Here is an 18913-nt window from a genome sequence, read left to right on the forward strand (position 1 = left end):
CAACCCCATACCAAATTTTTCATTTTTGTCCATTACGGGTGGTGGCAGCAGTGGCTTTACTGCCATCCCCCTACGGCAAAGTTCTTGACCGCAGGTGGTTAGATTGATAGCTTTTATCCATATCTTCAACTCGTATCAATTCCAGGGTGGGAAAGTGCACCTGAAGACGTCACTGTCCATCCAAAGTATGATGTACCTATACAGTAATGGGTATGGGCTCATTTTTTCACTCTTTCTGTACAGTTCCCTACGGCAAAGTTTTTACCCACACCTAGTGGGATTGAAAGCTTGTCCCAGACCCTTTTATTCATGAAAATGCCCGGGTGGGAAAGTGCACCAGAAGCTGACAACCCCATACCAAATTTTTCATTTTTGTCCATTACGGGTGGTGGCAGCAGTGGCTTTACTGCCATCCCCCTACGGCAAAGTTCTTGACCGCAGGTGGTTAGATTGATAGCTTTTATCCATATCTTCAACTCGTATCAATTCCAGGGTGGGAAAGTGCACCTGAAGACGTCACTGTCCATCCAAAGTATGATGTACCTATACAGTAATGGGTATGGGCTCATTTTTTCACTCTTTCTGTACAGTTCCCTACGGCAAAGTTTTTACCCACACCTAGTGGGATTGAAAGCTTGTCCCAGACCCTTTTATTCATGAAAATGCCCGGGTGGGAAAGTGCACCAGAAGCTGACAACCCCATACCAAATTTTTCATTTTTGTCCATTACGGGTGGTGGCAGCAGTGGCTTTACTGCCATCCCCCTACGGCAAAGTTCTTGACCGCAGGTGGTTAGATTGATAGCTTTTATCCATATCTTCAACTCGTATCAATTCCAGGGTGGGAAAGTGCACCTGAAGACGTCACTGTCCATCCAAAGTATGATGTACCTATACAGTAATGGGTATGGGCTCATTTTTTCACTCTTTCTGTACAGTTCCCTACGGCAAAGTTTTTACCCACACCTAGTGGGATTGAAAGCTTGTCCCAGACCCTTTTATTCATGAAAATGCCCAGGTGGGAAAGTGCACCAGAAGCTGACAACCCCATACCAAATTTTTCATTTTTGTCCATTACGGGTGGTGGCAGCAGTGGCTTTACTGCCATCCCCCTACGGCAAAGTTCTTGACCGCAGGTGGTTAGATTGATAGCTTTTATCCATATCTTCAACTCGTATCAATTCCAGGGTGGGAAAGTGCACCTGAAGACGTCACTGTCCATCCAAAGTATGATGTACCTATACAGTAATGGGTATGGGCTCATTTTTTCACTCTTTCTGTACAGTTCCCTACGGCAAAGTTTTTACCCACACCTAGTGGGATTGAAAGCTTGTCCCAGACCCTTTTATTCATGAAAATGCCCGGGTGGGAAAGTGCACCAGAAGCTGACAACCCCATACCAAATTTTTCATTTTGTCCATTACGGGTGGTGGCAGCAGTGGCTTTACTGCCATCCCCCTACGGCAAAGTTCTTGACCGCAGGTGGTTAGATTGATAGCTTTTATCCATATCTTCAACTCGTATCAATTCCAGGGTGGGAAAGTGCACCTGAAGACGTCACTGTCCATCCAAAGTATGATGTACCTATACAGTAATGGGTATGGGCTCATTTTTTCACTCTTTCTGTACAGTTCCCTACGGCAAAGTTTTTACCCACACCTAGTGGGATTGAAAGCTTGTCCCAGACCCTTTTATTCATGAAAATGCCCGGGTGGGAAAGTGCACCAGAAGCTGACAACCCCATACCAAATTTTTCATTTTTGTCCATTACGGGTGGTGGCAGCAGTGGCTTTACTGCCATCCCCCTACGGCAAAGTTCTTGACCGCAGGTGGTTAGATTGATAGCTTTTATCCATATCTTCAACTCGTATCAATTCCAGGGTGGGAAAGTGCACCTGAAGACGTCACTGTCCATCCAAAGTATGATGTACCTATACAGTAATGGGTATGGGCTCATTTTTTCACTCTTTCTGTACAGTTCCCTACGGCAAAGTTTTTACCCACACCTAGTGGGATTGAAAGCTTGTCCCAGACCCTTTTATTCATGAAAATGCCCGGGTGGGAAAGTGCACCAGAAGCTGACAACCCCATACCAAATTTTTCATTTTTGTCCATTACGGGTGGTGGCAGCAGTGGCTTTACTGCCATCCCCCTACGGCAAAGTTCTTGACCGCAGGTGGTTAGATTGATAGCTTTTATCCATATCTTCAACTCGTATCAATTCCAGGGTGGGAAAGTGCACCTGAAGACGTCACTGTCCATCCAAAGTATGATGTACCTATACAGTAATGGGTATGGGCTCATTTTTTCACTCTTTCTGTACAGTTCCCTACGGCAAAGTTTTTACCCACACCTAGTGGGATTGAAAGCTTGTCCCAGACCCTTTTATTCATGAAAATGCCCGGGTGGGAAAGTGCACCAGAAGCTGACAACCCCATACCAAATTTTTCATTTTTGTCCATTACGGGTGGTGGCAGCAGTGGCTTTACTGCCATCCCCCTACGGCAAAGTTCTTGACCGCAGGTGGTTAGATTGATAGCTTTTATCCATATCTTCAACTCGTATATATCAATTCCAGGGTGGGAAAGTGCACCTGAAGACGTCACTGTCCATCCAAAGTATGATGTACCTATACAGTAATGGGTATGGGCTCATTTTTTCACTCTTTCTGTACAGTTCCCTACGGCAAAGTTTTTACCCACACCTAGTGGGATTGAAAGCTTGTCCCAGACCCTTTTATTCATGAAAATGCCCGGGTGGGAAAGTGCACCAGAAGCTGACAACCCCATACCAAATTTTTCATTTTTGTCCATTACGGGTGGTGGCAGCAGTGGCTTTACTGCCATCCCCCTACGGCAAAGTTCTTGACCGCAGGTGGTTAGATTGATAGCTTTTATCCATATCTTCAACTCGTATCAATTCCAGGGTGGGAAAGTGCACCTGAAGACGTCACTGTCCATCCAAAGTATGATGTACCTATACAGTAATGGGTATGGGCTCATTTTTTCACTCTTTCTGTACAGTTCCCTACGGCAAAGTTTTTACCCACACCTAGTGGGATTGAAAGCTTGTCCCAGACCCTTTTATTCATGAAAATGCCCGGGTGGGAAAGTGCACCAGAAGCTGACAACCCCATACCAAATTTTTCATTTTTGTCCATTACGGGTGGTGGCAGCAGTGGCTTTACTGCCATCCCCCTACGGCAAAGTTCTTGACCGCAGGTGGTTAGATTGATAGCTTTTATCCATATCTTCAACTCGTATCAATTCCAGGGTGGGAAAGTGCACCTGAAGACGTCACTGTCCATCCAAAGTATGATGTACCTATACAGTAATGGGTATGGGCTCATTTTTTCACTCTTTCTGTACAGTTCCCTACGGCAAAGTTTTTACCCACACCTAGTGGGATTGAAAGCTTGTCCCAGACCCTTTTATTCATGAAAATGCCCGGGTGGGAAAGTGCACCAGAAGCTGACAACCCCATACCAAATTTTTCATTTTTGTCCATTACGGGTGGTGGCAGCAGTGGCTTTACTGCCATCCCCCTACGGCAAAGTTCTTGACCGCAGGTGGTTAGATTGATAGCTTTTATCCATATCTTCAACTCGTATCAATTCCAGGGTGGGAAAGTGCACCTGAAGACGTCACTGTCCATCCAAAGTATGATGTACCTATACAGTAATGGGTATGGGCTCATTTTTTCACTCTTTCTGTACAGTTCCCTACGGCAAAGTTTTTACCCACACCTAGTGGGATTGAAAGCTTGTCCCAGACCCTTTTATTCATGAAAATGCCCGGGTGGGAAAGTGCACCAGAAGCTGACAACCCCATACCAAATTTTTCATTTTTGTCCATTACGGGTGGTGGCAGCAGTGGCTTTACTGCCATCCCCCTCCGGCAAAGTTCTTGACCGCAGGTGGTTAGATTGATAGCTTTTATCCATATCTTCAACTCGTATCAATTCCAGGGTGGGAAAGTGCACCTGAAGACGTCACTGTCCATCCAAAGTATGATGTACCTATACAGTAATGGGTATGGGCTCATTTTTTCACTCTTTCTGTACAGTTCCCTACGGCAAAGTTTTTACCCACACCTAGTGGGATTGAAAGCTTGTCCCAGACCCTTTTATTCATGAAAATGCCCAGGTGGGAAAGTGCACCAGAAATATGACATTAATTTCTGGAACTATGGCTGGTATAGCTATGAAAATACGGAAAGTCTAACAGAAAATAGCCCATTAAGGTTCCGCTAAAGTCAAATTTCAGTAAAACTTTATTGTCAATTTATTAATTATTTGAGGAACAAAGATTACCATATCATATATCAAAATCTTCGTTGTGGTGTGTAGAATACATATATAACAAAATTAAACACTTCAGCATGTATATAAGTCTAATAAGTCATTCAGAATAGAGGCACACTTTGAATAAATCCACAGCATTTCCATGTACACAAAATTCTGAAAAATATGAATAAAACTATAGAGAATAGGAATTTCTAGTACAAGCTATTATTTATTTTGAATAAAATGCAACCATAAAAGCATGTTTGGCCATTAAAACTTTTCTTTCATAAAATAAAATAGTCGGCCATATTTGATAAGGAACTACTTTTTTGTGAAAAGTATGGAGGGCAATATTGTGAAAACTAGTATATATTAATATAAATGTTTTAGAAATAAAATTAACACACTATACAAACATTGATGTAAATAGAAATAGGAAGATGTTTTTTTCAAAATTACATGTTTCAAAGACTTCAGTGCTTTTAAAATTTTAAACCAGGTTTTTGAAAAAAAAGGGGGGAGTTATGTTACATATATATATAAGAACCTCATCTACACAGAATAAAAAAATTACTTTGTTACCATGGGCACATTAAATTAATTACAGCTTCATAAATTTTAGGAAAGATAGGTATTTTGCTATTTTCCTCATCAGTACTACACTATGTCCACCCTTGGTCCCTTCATGTATTCCAACATTTAAAGTCAGATTGAAGAAATAATTCAGCATATATTCTAGAGTATATTGTTTTGTATGACCTTCTTTTATTTGCTTAAAGGTTTTGTACCTGATATTTAAAGCTTAAATCACAAAAAAAAAAGTTTCAAATGGCTAAAGATATATATTTCCCAGGTTGGTGTTCTTTTTTATAGATTGTATATTTACCTAGTTCTGGGCAGAGTATCTATAAGTGACGTATTGCCTCCAACAAGTGCTACCAAAAAAGAATTTCTTTTCATCTGAGAATTCCAGCTTCCTGAAAGTTTCAAAGACTATTCAGATTAAGAAACAAAAAAGTTTTAATACATACATGTATATAATTAATTAGCGCGTTTAAGTTATATTCTTAGACATTTATATAATTTTAATTCAGTAACTGTATCAGTTTATTTGCACAATCTGATCCACACCTAAATTGATTGAATGTTGATTGTTGCTTTTTTTATACATTATATATATAAAACAGATATGGGTGAAGGAATCAAGACATTACCAACTCCAAAAATGCAATACAAAAAAGAAATTGAGAGCTAACTTCAACAGAAGATATATTTCTGATCTGTTTAAGTGAGCTACAAGATCACCTCTTCAACATATGGTGCTTGCTTTGGGTATCTTTATACACAATAACCAAGTATAATCAAGTCTTTATGTCAACATCATAATGAAAAGAATGAAACATATGTCTTTGTCAGCTAAATTTTGCCAATACCACGATTTATTCTGTGCCCACAAAAATTGAAGGTACCTTTTTTCTTTTTTTTTTAACAAACTATAAAGGTCATGTGTTTCTCTGACTGTGTGACTGTTTATGATGTGTATTGATTGATAATTGCGTCTTAGATGCACGATTTTGTTTTATTCATTGTCAGTGGCTTGTAACTAGCTGTCAGTAACTGCTTGTACTTTCGGATCAGTATTTAGTGTCTTTTTAGTTGTTGGGATGTACAATTAAACTCCAACATCCTCTCTGTGTTTTTGTTGGATGTATTTCTATTTGTATCCATCTGATGAGCTAAGCTTTTTTCTACTGATTTGTATAGTTCATTCTTATGTTGTATTGTTACACTACTGTCTCAGGTTAGAGAGAGTGTTGGGATCCAGCTAACATGTTTAACCCAGCTGCATTCTGTATGTATGTGTCTCCAAAGTCAGAAGCCTGTAATTCAGTGGTTGTCTTTTGTTTTAATGTGTTACATATTTGTTTTTCCTTCAATTTTGTACATAAATAAGGCCATTAGTCTTCTCATTTTATTTGTTTTAAATTTGTCGGTTCAGGGCCTCTTATAGCTGACTATGCAGTATGGGCTTGGCTCATTGTTAAAGGCTGTATGGTCATATATAGTTGTTAATTTTTGTGTCATTTGGTCATTTGTTGAGTGCTGTCTCATTGACAATCATACTACATTTTCTGTTTATACATAACTACAAAGCTAATCATGATCATTGTTCAATAATTGGAACTTTAAAAAATTACAAACTTACTATTTCAAAGTTATCATTTAACAATATCTGTAATAGTTCACAGTCACTTGCTCTTGGACAAAAGACATTATTTTGAAAAGCAGAAAACAAAATGTCAGCTGAAAAACAATAAATAAAAACAGTCATATCTCATGAATACACATTATAAGATAGACAATAGTCCTTTTAAAAAATTATATAAAATGTATATATACATCATTTTGAACATGATAAGCTCTTGAAATCTTTTTTTATTGAATTCTCTTCTTTTTTACATCTGTAATTCACAATAACTAATACAGTACCTAAAACAAAGATGACTGTGATTTAACATGAAGATGATTTCCTTACATTATGTTTTGAATTTGCCTATGGACATAACATTATTCAATTTCCAAGGACCATAACTCTGTAGATGGAAATCATTACCCGAAAGTAGGTTTTATTTTATAAAGGAACATAACTCCATGAAAGCAATATTTGTCAACATTTGAAATGGTGTTTGTGTAATTTGCAGCTTGCATTTTTTATTTAATACAATAAAATAAGGTTAATCTACGTACCTCAAATGTGTATAATGATTGATTTTTTTATTGCAATGCAGATCATTGGTCATAAACTGTAAATGAAATTCCTCAGTCAACAATAAGGTGAAACTGATTGTGATACAATAATTGCAATTTTATCACAAGGTCTATAATAATCCAAGTGTTCATCAAATATAACAGCCTTCATTATACACTTATTTCAGATTCAAAAGTTGAAAACAGATAGGCAATTCCAAATCCATCTCACAGGAAATCATAATCAGTCATGTCAGTACAACCTTCAAATAAAATATTGAAATATATGAAATAATTGCAATGCATTATCAAAAATATATGTTGAAGTTCATTTGAAACATTCAAATTGCAATTTGATGAGACAAAATTTACCATCTATAATAAACAGGTATTGAAATTTTTATCATGGTATCTTCTTTATGATATCCTAAATAAAAGTAACAAATATCTATCATAGTTTATTTAAGAATTGAATGCTTCTTTTTGTAAATTTATTGGGGTGTAAAAGCGTTGACCAAAGTACATTTTGTATGAAGCGCGGAAGCGCTTCATTCTACAAATGTACGCACGGTCAACGCTTTTACAACCCTATAAAGTTACAAAAAGAAGCATTCAATACTTATAATTACATTTTTTAGCTATGGTCATGAAAACACGAATTTTATATGTTTTATTATTTAATTCACCTGTGTACTTTATTGTTGGAGCACGTGATATCATGAGTGAAAGTTGTATTGAGCAATGCAACTGCTTACGGAATAACACGGGATGTGCAGTTAGCCAATCAGAATAAAATATTATAATGAAACATACATCTAATGTAATTATTTCATAATATAAATGACTGATAATGTAGAACTAGAAAATATATTATGAAAGAATCAAATCTTGCTCTCACAATTTTTGGATGACCATCCGTACTACATGAAATGAAATAAGAATGTGTCTCAATGATTCCAAACCTCCTGCTGTGTTACTTTAAAACTGTTCGTGGGATATTTCTAAAAGTCAAACATGATATGTGTTTTATGGTTATTGTCGCAATTTTTGTAAAATGTTCATAATATTTGGTTCAAACAAAGTAAAGTTTATATACAGCTGAAACTAATTTCAAGTCCTACAAAGTGTGGTACAGACAGACGGACAAAGGTAAAACATAAATCTCTGCAAGCAAAACAGTGGGGCATAGTAAAAACACTTGATGTCAGCAATATGTCATTATTTTAAATCAAAAAGAAGATAAACATCAGGAGGATATAAATCCTCCATTGTGTACATGTAATGTGCATATACAAAGAAGTCATACACTAGTTTTCCAGATGTATAACGAAATTTCTTATGTACAGAGTTTTCTCTCAGTTTTCATTACTTTATAATTGGCGGCTTTAAGGCTTAAAAAATTATACTTCCTTAAGAAATTTATAAATGATGTGCTACAAACAGAAAATAGCTCACCCTTATTTCAATAATGGCGAGATAAAAATGTGCATACCTGGCATGTATCATAAGTCACAAAATTGAACAGAACCAGAATGATAATCTGCAACTAAATGGTCAATTTCATAAACATCATCATCTCCATCAAACAACACTTCATAGACTGCATTCAATTTTCCATCTGTCCCTTTAAGTAATGAAACAACTGTTCCTTTGTACCATTCCTTATGGTTTGCATCCTCGTCAATTATCCACTGTTGTTTAATGCTACGTCCAACAAATTTGGTCTGTTTCTGCCTTCCTCTCCTAAATTAAAAATCACTAACTAAATTAAAACAACAAGTTACTTAGATGTTCTTTTAATATATAAAATTGAAATTGGAAATGGGGAATGTGCCAAAGAGACAACAACCCGACCATAGAAAAAACAACAGCAGAAGGTCACCAACAGGTCTTCAATGTAGCGAGAAATTCCCGCACCCGGAGGCGTCCTACAACTGGCCCCTAAACAAATATATACTAGTTCAGTGATAATGAACGCCATACTAATTTCCAAGTTGTACACAAGAAACTAAAATTAAAATAATACAAGACTAACAAAATATCTATTTTTAAAAAAGGTATACATGTACATTGTATGTCTTGTATTAGATATTTAGATGCAATACATATCTCATCTTTATAGTAAGAGAGATGTACTATATAGTGTAAACGTACTAATGACTTACATAATACAAAATTGTGTTTTTCGTTTTGTACATACATGTGGTGTACAAGACAATCACATGATCATTTCCCAACATGATTTTGGGTTTTAACTATATATATATATATAATTATGTTATATTTGCAATTATTGTATAATTTATATCATCTGTTCAGTTTTTCCATCTTTGTGCAATGATATTCAACACTTTTTAGTGTTTTGTTTTCCATCTATTTATCGGTATTGTTACACAATCTTTCAGACTCATATATAATTATGTTTATATTGAAATGGTATAAATTAATTAATATTTATATGAATATGGGTAAATGTACATCTTTAATGTACATTGTACCACTTTTTAATAATGAATATATTGGAAAAAAATTTAATAAAACAACAATTGTCAAATATCTTATTCTTGTCAAAGAAACACACCAATCTTCCGTGATGTGTTGTGTTTGTTTACTTGGGTTTAAGAACAAGAGGTGACCTCTCGATAGCTTGTTATGTTCTCTACTATTGGATCATGTACCTTTTTTTAGAAAAATGTAACTTTTGGATGATGTATTTTTCTCAGTAAAATGTAACCGCTATCTCAAAATTAATCTATATGTATTGTGAACACAAATACTGAAACAGGTTTGACATTTGGTAAGATGTATTGGTATGATATGTAGATGTGCATACTTCAATAACATTTTGAAATCAAAATCATGAAATTTTGTAGGATTATGGGAAACTAGCTAGATATAATATAATATTACATACGTTAGCCTATTTTGTGCAGGTTCTTTAGCTTGAGTGTTGGCTGTTTCAGAGTCTGATGAAGTGTCTGGTCTTGGATTCTGTTTTTTCGTCTTTCTTCTATTCGTTGAAGCTGATGTTATCTTTCTCTTTCTTTTTATACTGGTTTTGGAATCAACAAACTGAAATTATAAAAGTTGTATTATAAGAATATTCCATTAATATACTCAGTGTTTCATACCAGCACCACACACAATGATAATGTCAATATAATTGGTTGTGAATAATGAAAATAAAAGCTGAATGATTGTCAAATTTGGTTTGTTGCATAGTGAAAATCTTTACAATATAATAGACACCCCTTTTGATAAAAAAAAAAATGTTTCCCTTTCATCCTGAGATCTTGAAAATACAGTGAACTTGTGTGTTTATACCACTATTTTAATTAATAGGCAAACAATGTGATTTTTGGTGAAAAATCTTTTCTAGTAGGCTTTTTTTTGCCGTTAAAACTTTTAGAGTTGTGATCAGAGGCAGCTATATTTTTGGGCTCTAGGACATCAAGGTTTATATATATGTTGAAAATAATTAAGGAGTATAGAAAAATTATACAACCTATTTCACCTCCTCTCATAATACATGTAATATGAATTTTTTTTTAAATACAAATAATAATTATATATATATATGTTTTCAATTATAATCATGATAATTGAGAGTGTATTGAATTACCTACTATAATGAATATTGGAAGATTGTCCTTCTCAATACATGCAAATGACAGAGGCTGACAATTACAAAGTGAATCAAATACCTGTATAAATATAATTGGAAGATGTTTCTTCTCAATACATGCATGACAGAAAATGACATACATGACATAGGCTGACAATTATATACAATACCTGTATACATGTAAGATAATTGGAAGATGTTTCTTCTCAATACATGCATGACAGAAAATGACATAGGCTGGCAATTATATACAATACCTGTATAAGATAATTGGAAGATGTTTCTTCTCAATACATGCATGACAGAAAATGACATAGGCTGGCAATTATATACAATACCTGTATACATGTAAGATAATTGGAAGATGTTTCTTCTCAATACATACATGACAGAAAATGACATAAGCTGACAATTGTATACAATACCTGTATAAGATAATTGGAAGATGTTTCTTATTAAAAAATACAATACCCTGATAAGTTCATTAAATCAAATGTTGTTCCGTAAACAACTGAATTTTAAACAAGGCTGTTTTTGGATTGATTTCAAACTTAATATTGAACTCACCCATATTCCAGGTTCTCGAATGCCTGGGCTCTTTCCTTCTCGTGGTGAGGCAAGTTCAGGTAAAAGTGCCTTAGTGAAGAAAGCTTTGAGTTTTGGTAGTAGAGTGTTCTCCCAAAGGTCAACATCTCGATAAATTCTCTGTATAAACATCTGATATGGATTCAGTGTACGCACAACAAAGTCTATCCATGGTTTGTGACAAACATTCAGAAGGCCATGGCATTGGAAAAAATAAGGGTGATTTTCCTTCAACTTCAAATTTCCATTGATAGTAATCAGGCAGAAATTGTTTGAATTAGCAGCTTCAAAAAGGTTGATTGGTTTTGAATGCAAAAGGTTTTTTATTTCAATAAGTCCAGTGCCGTCAGTTGATGATGTAACAATCCCGTCTGGACTAGCAGCTAAAAATTTGTTGGTTGGGTGAATAACAAGACCAGTTTTATTCACATAGATATTCTCATTATCTTCTGCTTTCTTAAGCTTATATTCCTCTATGGTGGTATCTTCTTGTAGAATGCCATTTCGTGTATGTCTATTTCCTTTGAATTGGGAGTACAGCAAATTACGGACAAATTTATTTATAGGTAAAGATGGGTTTCGTCTAATGATGGAGCCAAAGTTTGAAGCAGTTATTCTTTTATGACGTTCAGAATGCCAAAGACCAGATTGAGACTGTTGAACTGTTGATAGTGTAATTTGTTTACATTGATCTGCCGAAAGATTGATGTGTGTATCCAAAAAATCATTCTGAAGTGTTTCAAGCGCTGTGGTAGATACATCAGTAGTAACCTCAATGGCATCTGTACCATACGATTGTCTAGCTTTCCTTGTAGTGCAGCCTTTCAGAGATGAGATTTTTCGTTTCCACCTTTTTTGTTTGACATCTGGCTTTGATTTGTGCCGAATGGAATTTTTAAGCATCTGTTCGTTACGTTTGTACCTAGCTGTAAAATGTTTTCCTGGTTCTGTTGCTGTACACGTTTCCCAAGCCTGACATGACCACTGCGGACCTAAATTCATGCGAAGAGCTCCTCCATAGCATCTTGCATGCCATGACCCACGGTTACAAAGGTTATAGACCTTTCCTCCATCAAATTTGGTTCGGATGTGCATCCAACTCTCTGCCAGGTTAGTTGTACTGTTGCTGATAAGGCGGTCAGATTTCTCAGCTATTCTGTTAAGCAAGGTCAAGACATCCTTAATTATATGTTGTTCTACATTACTGTACTGTATGGTTGTACCAAGTCTGGACTCTTCCAGGGATGCCAAGGACGATCCTTCTGACCAGAAATCTATCTGACAATCTAAAAGATCTGGTTCATCAGAGTTTTTTACTATGGTGGGTGAAGATGCTGTTGAATGATCAGAGTTTGATGAAGTACATGTATTAATATCAGATGATGTATCTGTTTGTTGGGTTTTAGCGCGGCAGAAGTCAGAACAGTGATCATGTTGACCAAAAACATGATTGACCGAGTTTATGATGTCATGGCGAAGTCGTTTAATGGCTGTTGATACATCTACTGTTTGTTCTTTTAGTTCTTTTGACCTAAAGCGGATGGCACATCTTAATGCACTAACCAGGCGCACTCGCGTTGTTTTAGACAAATGATGTCTCCCTTTGTACAGTGGGTTTTCAGTAACCATCTTTTCCAAGTTGGAACGATAACATTTACATATATGGTTGGCGCATTCCTCCTTAGTTACCTGTCTTCCCCACCCTGGCACTCCTTCCCTGATAGTTGCAAAAACAGAAGAGTCCCCATCGCCTACCACTCTCATGTACCGCAAACCATGTTTTTCTTCTGCCTGTTTAAACCCTTCTAAAATAATGTCACTTTCCATGGACTGGCTGTCTTTGTCCCAATTCTTAAAGCATGTGTGGGGTTTATTGTCATTCTGACCACAAATATAGCAGTATTTATTCCGAACACCTATGTGTAGCAGTTTCTTAGTTTCTTTCCCAATTATTATAGCAACCCCACCTGCAGCGTTATAGGAATGCTTATGAGTCCTCTTTGACCAACCTCCATCTACTATTACTGTAATAGCAGGAACCTCATGATGGTAATCATTCCTATCAATTGCCAAACGTCTTTCTTCCTGACCCGCTAGCATCATCTCCCGTTCTAATATAGAGTGCCACCATTTCCCAATGTCAGTTTCAATTGATGTAAAAGTTGGCTGAGACAAACCAGGTGAATTCAATGTGGCCATTAGTTCATTCAGATGTGCTGGGCCATTGCCAGTGACCATACTACCCCAAACAGCACGCACATTGACGTCGTAACGTTTTGAACCAGGGACCTTGGGACTCGTATCAAATTTAAATTTCTTGAAACACCCTTGGCACTCTGCCATCATCACACTGGCTAAACCTAACGATCTCACCTCTGTCTGTAGCTTGATAGGAGTTTTTCCTTCAGACGAAACCTTCATTGCCTCTACACATAAACATACATGCATTGTTATTTCAGACACATGTGATTGCAAACAGTCTAAGTTCATCATTCTGTAACCTTTTGGACTGAGGTCTTTAACTTTGAGTATCCTCATTCTGAAGTTATCACCATAGGAAAATGCGGTATAAATAGAGGTGTTTGACATATGTTTTTTCAAAGTAGTGCCATAGAAATTATGTATTTTCTTTATCTTTATCTTCAAAATGTCTTTTTTGATGTTTCTAGATTTTTTTTTAATTCTGTAAATAGGTCTCCCTAAATGCCTCCCTCTCCTTACTCTGCTATGCCTACCCAGACTTCTACCAAACACTCTATTCTTTTTACTTTTACTGCCCATAATAAATTCTTCTTTGATATTGTCAACACATGTAGTGGCTTCCTTTTGTCAACCTTGCTTTCCATACACGTTTTTTAACATTTTTAAATATAACTTTATTTTCACTTACCTTGGTTGCAATGTGTTTCTTACCCATATTTTTACCATTCATATTTCCATGATTTAAATAATTATTTAATTTAAAAGTAATACAAACTCACCAAAATGACACACGTGTAAACATGTCTGTTTGGTCTACATTGTATTTATTTTTCCGTTAAGGACTTAACTGTGATATCTGATGATTGTTTTTTAGAGATATATATGTACTAAACAAGTATTTCAATATATAGGATCAATTCCTTACCAATCAAAGTTCACCGATTAGACAATAAACTGACATTTTCCCAATGTTTACTTCACTTGATCAAAAGATCAACCGTAGTTCTTCAAACCGGAAGTGATTTCTCTCATATAGTTATTTCTTTCGCATCAAAATTTAATGATTAAATCGATTGTTTAATGTCCAAAAACTTAATTCACCTGAAATATATAATAAAAAATATCAGTACACTCATTCAATTTTAAAAAAATGCTATTTTTGTTATATTCGAAAGTGCGGTGTGATATCAGATCATGAAATTCTACTTTCGTTTTCAGAAGAATCACAGAACACCCAATTCAACAGTTTATTTTATTGTGTAAATGGTAAAAAATGTTTTTAAATTACAGCTAAATATTCTCATACACATATGAATTTGCAAGTCATAAAGTGTCAAGGGAGATCAAGCAAATTAAACAGTTGTAAATAGTAAAAATTCAATCATACAACAACATTGTAAAAATGGCGGCTATCCAACAGCGTGGGACACTCTGTTATTCTTAACTTAATAGAAAGACAGATGACTTTTAGCAAGTTTTAGGTATAGCTCGACCTGCATTGAAACATAAAGAATACTCGGTGCCAATTTTGGGTGATATAACATTGATTTAAGAATGTTCTATTTTTTGAAAAAATGTGTGTTGTGAAGATGCATTTTCAACTTTTAACATTGGAATAGTGTATTTAATTTTAAGGTTTGATACAAGCCCTGCATGGTCCCACAAATAATGGTAAAAATTTTATAATTTGACAAAATTTCAGCCCTCAGTAATTTGTTTATGGTACAAAACATGTACATTTGGTAATTGCACCACCAGATTGAAATTTTGACTTTAGCGGAACCTTAAACATGTAAAAATAACATTGATGTGTTTATAAACCATCTTTGAAGGCTAAATTAATAGTCAGCTGTCTGAAAATGAATTTTATTGCACAAGAACTTTCATATATAAAAAATCCACAGGGGCCAAAATGCGAAACCAAACTCCTAACTGTGTATTGCTGTCTTCTGGTTCTCAGAAATTCCAGAATAAAAAACCGGTACTAAGCCAACTATACAACGGGGGAAATTTGCCCTGTTTTTTATTAATTTTTTTCTGATTATTATTCAACACGGGTCTTTAGTGATCCTAAGTGAATACGCTTTCATTTGATCCCAAAATGAACTAAATATTATACTTATTGACAAAGATTTATAAATATGCATAGTAACTATTTTGTTTGATATAATGTACTACTATGTATGTTCTCTTGATCGAGCCGATATAGTAATTTTTATAAATGTAATAGGACTAGATTGTTTCCCTTTACAGTTATCAATTATTTTCGACTGGTTTTTTTATTTGCTTATCATATTATATTTTCATTTTATTCATTCTAATTGATATTTAATAATTGAACAAGACTGATATTCCAGCTCCTTTATTTATTTGACGTTTGTTATAATTTTGTAATGTTATTTACTTTTGCTTACAATTTTTTTAATACTTATTTAGATGAAATAATAATAATATTTCAATGTGTTTGTTAAATACTGAATTGTATACTGAAAGATTGCAGATAAAAAAAAATGTATCTAAAAAGAATGTATTGAATAAGGAATAATGTATAAAATGTTATCTGTTAGACAATTTATTACTCTTTTGTCTTTATCGGTCACTTTATTAATAACATGCTACATAATGACTGAATAAACTTAAAGGTTGAAACGAGAAAAAAAAATGAAAGTTGTATCTTCACAGAAGAGTTTAAACAGTAAAGTTGACCTTATACAGTATAAAACATTATATGACTATTCTGTATGAATACTTGTGTGATGCAAGATGTATAAGAAATATTTTTGAGAAACACTTTTTAAAGAACAACATTGTTGTACTAGAAACCGAAGGATTCATAACATTCATTTTCTAATGTTCGTGTTGATTATTTATGTCATTATACTTAAAACATTCTTGATATTTTTAAGTAATATGTAATATGTCTGTTGTATATAAATGTTGAATTAAAGATTTAAAAAAAATGCATCTGGCTGAATGTAGTTTAAATGTTTTGACTTGATGAATGTTGCATTGAATAAATTTTGTTTTTTTCTTTCTTATTATATTTTTATTTGTTTTACTGCTTTCAGTATTATCTGAAGTGCCTTGGACTATACCCTATATATACTGTTTCGAGAACCACTCCCCTCAAACCTAAACGGTTTTTAGGAAATAATAATACTCGATATTTGACAATGCCGCGGATATAGAAACCCTTACATGATTATTCTAGTTCCTTGTTCACTTAAACATTTTATTTATCTCACCGTAAGTTGACATTTGAACGGCTGTATTTAGATTTTCTATATTCTGTTTTACAATACTTACGAATATGTTCCAAACCATATCAATATTTGGACCATATGCGTGCGGTCATGACCATATGCATATACTCATATGGTCTGACAGTACGCGTATGATTGGACCATATCAGTATTATACTCGTTTTATTATCAACGGGCCGGACCATATGAGGTATTTGGACCATAAGGTTTTTTTTTAAATATCCAATCTGGAAACAGTAGATCTAGTTAAAACTAAAATCTCGATTTGAAATAAATGTATAATAATACCATGTAATATAAAGTCTTCAAAAACTGAATAACTGATTTAGATTATTAGACTCCAGCAAGCAAGCACGCTTCTCATGTTTATTAGTTGGAATCCAAAATTAATATCAATAGCGATACATCACGTATTAAATATTAGTAGAACGTTGTAGTATAATGTCATTTTGTGACTTTCAGACATATCTCGAAATGGTTCTGTTACGTGTTTATGCTCAGTGTTAACTTAAGTGGTCGATGGAATTGGTCGCTAGCTTGATTGGTCGATAGAATTGGTCGCTAGCTTGAGTCTGGTACTGATCAGGCAATGGTCTCAGAATTTATTATACATGTTATATAAAGGTATAAGACGAGTGCCTGTGAATACACATATCATTTTTGGTGAGAAAATACAAAACTGGCAAACGGTTTGAAACGGGACACAAATTAAACCTACAATTGCTCCTCAGTGAATAAACCAAATAAAACAGCTAGCAAATAACCCTAACCTTAACCCTAAACCAAATAAAAGAGCTAAACAAAGACAGAAACATATTAATTTAAGATGGAAAAAAATTGGGGTTGATATTGCCTAAATATTCAATATTGTGTCGATGAAAAAACCCAATACATTAAGGAGCTTGTTGGTGAAAAACCCAATTTGATATTAACCTGAGGGGTGAATTGGAATTGATAATGCAATTAAAAAACTTTATCACCCAATTATAAAGGAAAATGGTGGGTAAAAACCCCAATTTATGAATTCTTATCTGGAGCTCTGATTAATACGTATTCAAGCGAACCCGTTGACTGTTCATGCAGAAGAAACAAACGCCATACATGTATTTCAGACGGTTAATTTTACTTTCTGTTTACCAAACTATTTTTATAAAAGTGAGTACATCTTACCTTGTTGAGAAGATTAAACTGCATTAGGGTCACAGATCCATGACGTCTTACAATGTCTTCCACAAAGATCAATATTAATTTGAGGGTTAGGAAAATCTTCTTTCTCCCAGAATTCCTTGTGAGAAATATCGGCAACACAATTCACTTTAGAGTTTGTAGAATTGTTTAAAGTTAGTGATAAAGTAATTTTAACACTTGAAATAAAAGTCAAATAGATACACACTTTTGAACAGGTAGACATTTTTGTGTGCCTATACATTACCTTTTCTTATGGTCGGGTAGATAATACTATTGACATTTATTAGAAATGTTGACATAACACGGACCGGTACGTGCAGGAGGTAATTAACCTGTATAGTATAGGGCTCTCGACCAATGAAAGTGTAGAATCAATTGTTTCTCAATGTAAATCGGATTATCTTATTGTTGATGCCTTTTTACGGCTTATAAGGGCATACCCGTAGCCAGGGGGGTTCGTCCGAGATGGCACCAGATTCTTCATAAAGTCATCTTTTTCACCCCAAAAAAATCGTGAAACTCTTTCAAATTTTACCAGTTTAGTATAAATATTATTTGAATATACTTGAAATGTGACATTGTCTGGAAATTTGGTTTTATTTAACTTGATGTATATTGTCTCAGTAAACCTTACCTCACTTTTATTTTAACAGGGCCGTAACTACATTGAGGCAAATGCCTCATGTAAGAAATTTCAAAACCAAACGCTTGTCTCCATATAATTGTGTTCACGGCAAGAAGCAAGTTCTGTTTTCCCTCAGACGTAGCCCCGATTTTTCGGGATCAATGTTTCTTATTTATTTGTCTTTTATTCATTGATTGCCCTTCTGTATTCTGTTAGTGTTGCATTCCTTTTGTAATATAGTAATTTTGTTATGAACTTGATCATGAGTTTAAAAATAAAACCAGCAGCCACAGACTTTAATAACTATGTGAATTCCATTTTTGCTTTATCATGCACATTGGTCTTTTGATGTTGTTCCTAGAAACTTAAGTCTTACACTGCAATTATACATTTT

General features: G+C 34.7%; 2 protein-coding genes and 1 long non-coding RNA gene across 5 annotated transcripts in view; all 3 read right to left on the minus strand.

The window, feature by feature from the left end:
- LOC139501630 (uncharacterized) overlaps positions 1 to 18294 on the minus strand; it is a 45162-nt gene extending 26868 nt beyond the window's left edge. The window contains exon 1 of one of the 2 annotated variants that reach the window (XM_071290760.1): positions 17877 to 18294. Coding sequence is in view for 1 of the 2 variants with exons in the window: in XM_071290759.1 (XP_071146860.1) it covers positions 18139 to 18193 (55 nt within the window). In the remaining variant the exon portion in view is untranslated. The remainder of the gene's footprint in view (positions 1 to 17876) is intronic. The other variant, XM_071290759.1, reaches the window with a different exon arrangement.
- Positions 4253 to 14548, minus strand: LOC139501633 (uncharacterized). 2 transcript variants are annotated; one of them, XR_011658620.1, is made up of 7 exons: positions 14369 to 14548; positions 9946 to 10103; positions 8524 to 8774; positions 7032 to 7294; positions 6490 to 6587; positions 5170 to 5276; positions 4253 to 4457 (listed from the first exon to the last, which is right to left on the minus strand). It is a non-coding gene; the product is annotated as an uncharacterized lncRNA (long non-coding RNA). The 2 variants fall into 2 exon arrangements; XR_011658619.1 differs by having other exon boundaries at positions 5170 to 5260; positions 14369 to 14542.
- LOC139501620 (uncharacterized) lies at positions 10577 to 14360 on the minus strand. The gene has a single exon (XM_071290740.1). The coding sequence runs from the start codon at positions 14020 to 14022 to the stop codon at positions 11146 to 11148; it is 2877 nt and encodes a 958-aa protein (XP_071146841.1). The 5' UTR covers positions 14023 to 14360; the 3' UTR covers positions 10577 to 11145.
- Positions 18295 to 18913: the final 619 nt, after the last annotated feature.

This window comes from Mytilus edulis, chromosome 13, assembly GCF_963676685.1.
Source record: "Mytilus edulis chromosome 13, xbMytEdul2.2, whole genome shotgun sequence".
Classification (NCBI taxonomy): Eukaryota; Metazoa; Mollusca; class Bivalvia; order Mytilida; family Mytilidae; genus Mytilus; species Mytilus edulis.

Bases quoted from the DNA above. Each gene is read 5' to 3' on its own strand.
- LOC139501620 (XM_071290740.1), bottom strand. From the start codon at position 14,022: ATGGGCAGTAAAAGTAAAAAGAATAGAGTGTTTGGTAGAAGTCTGGGT.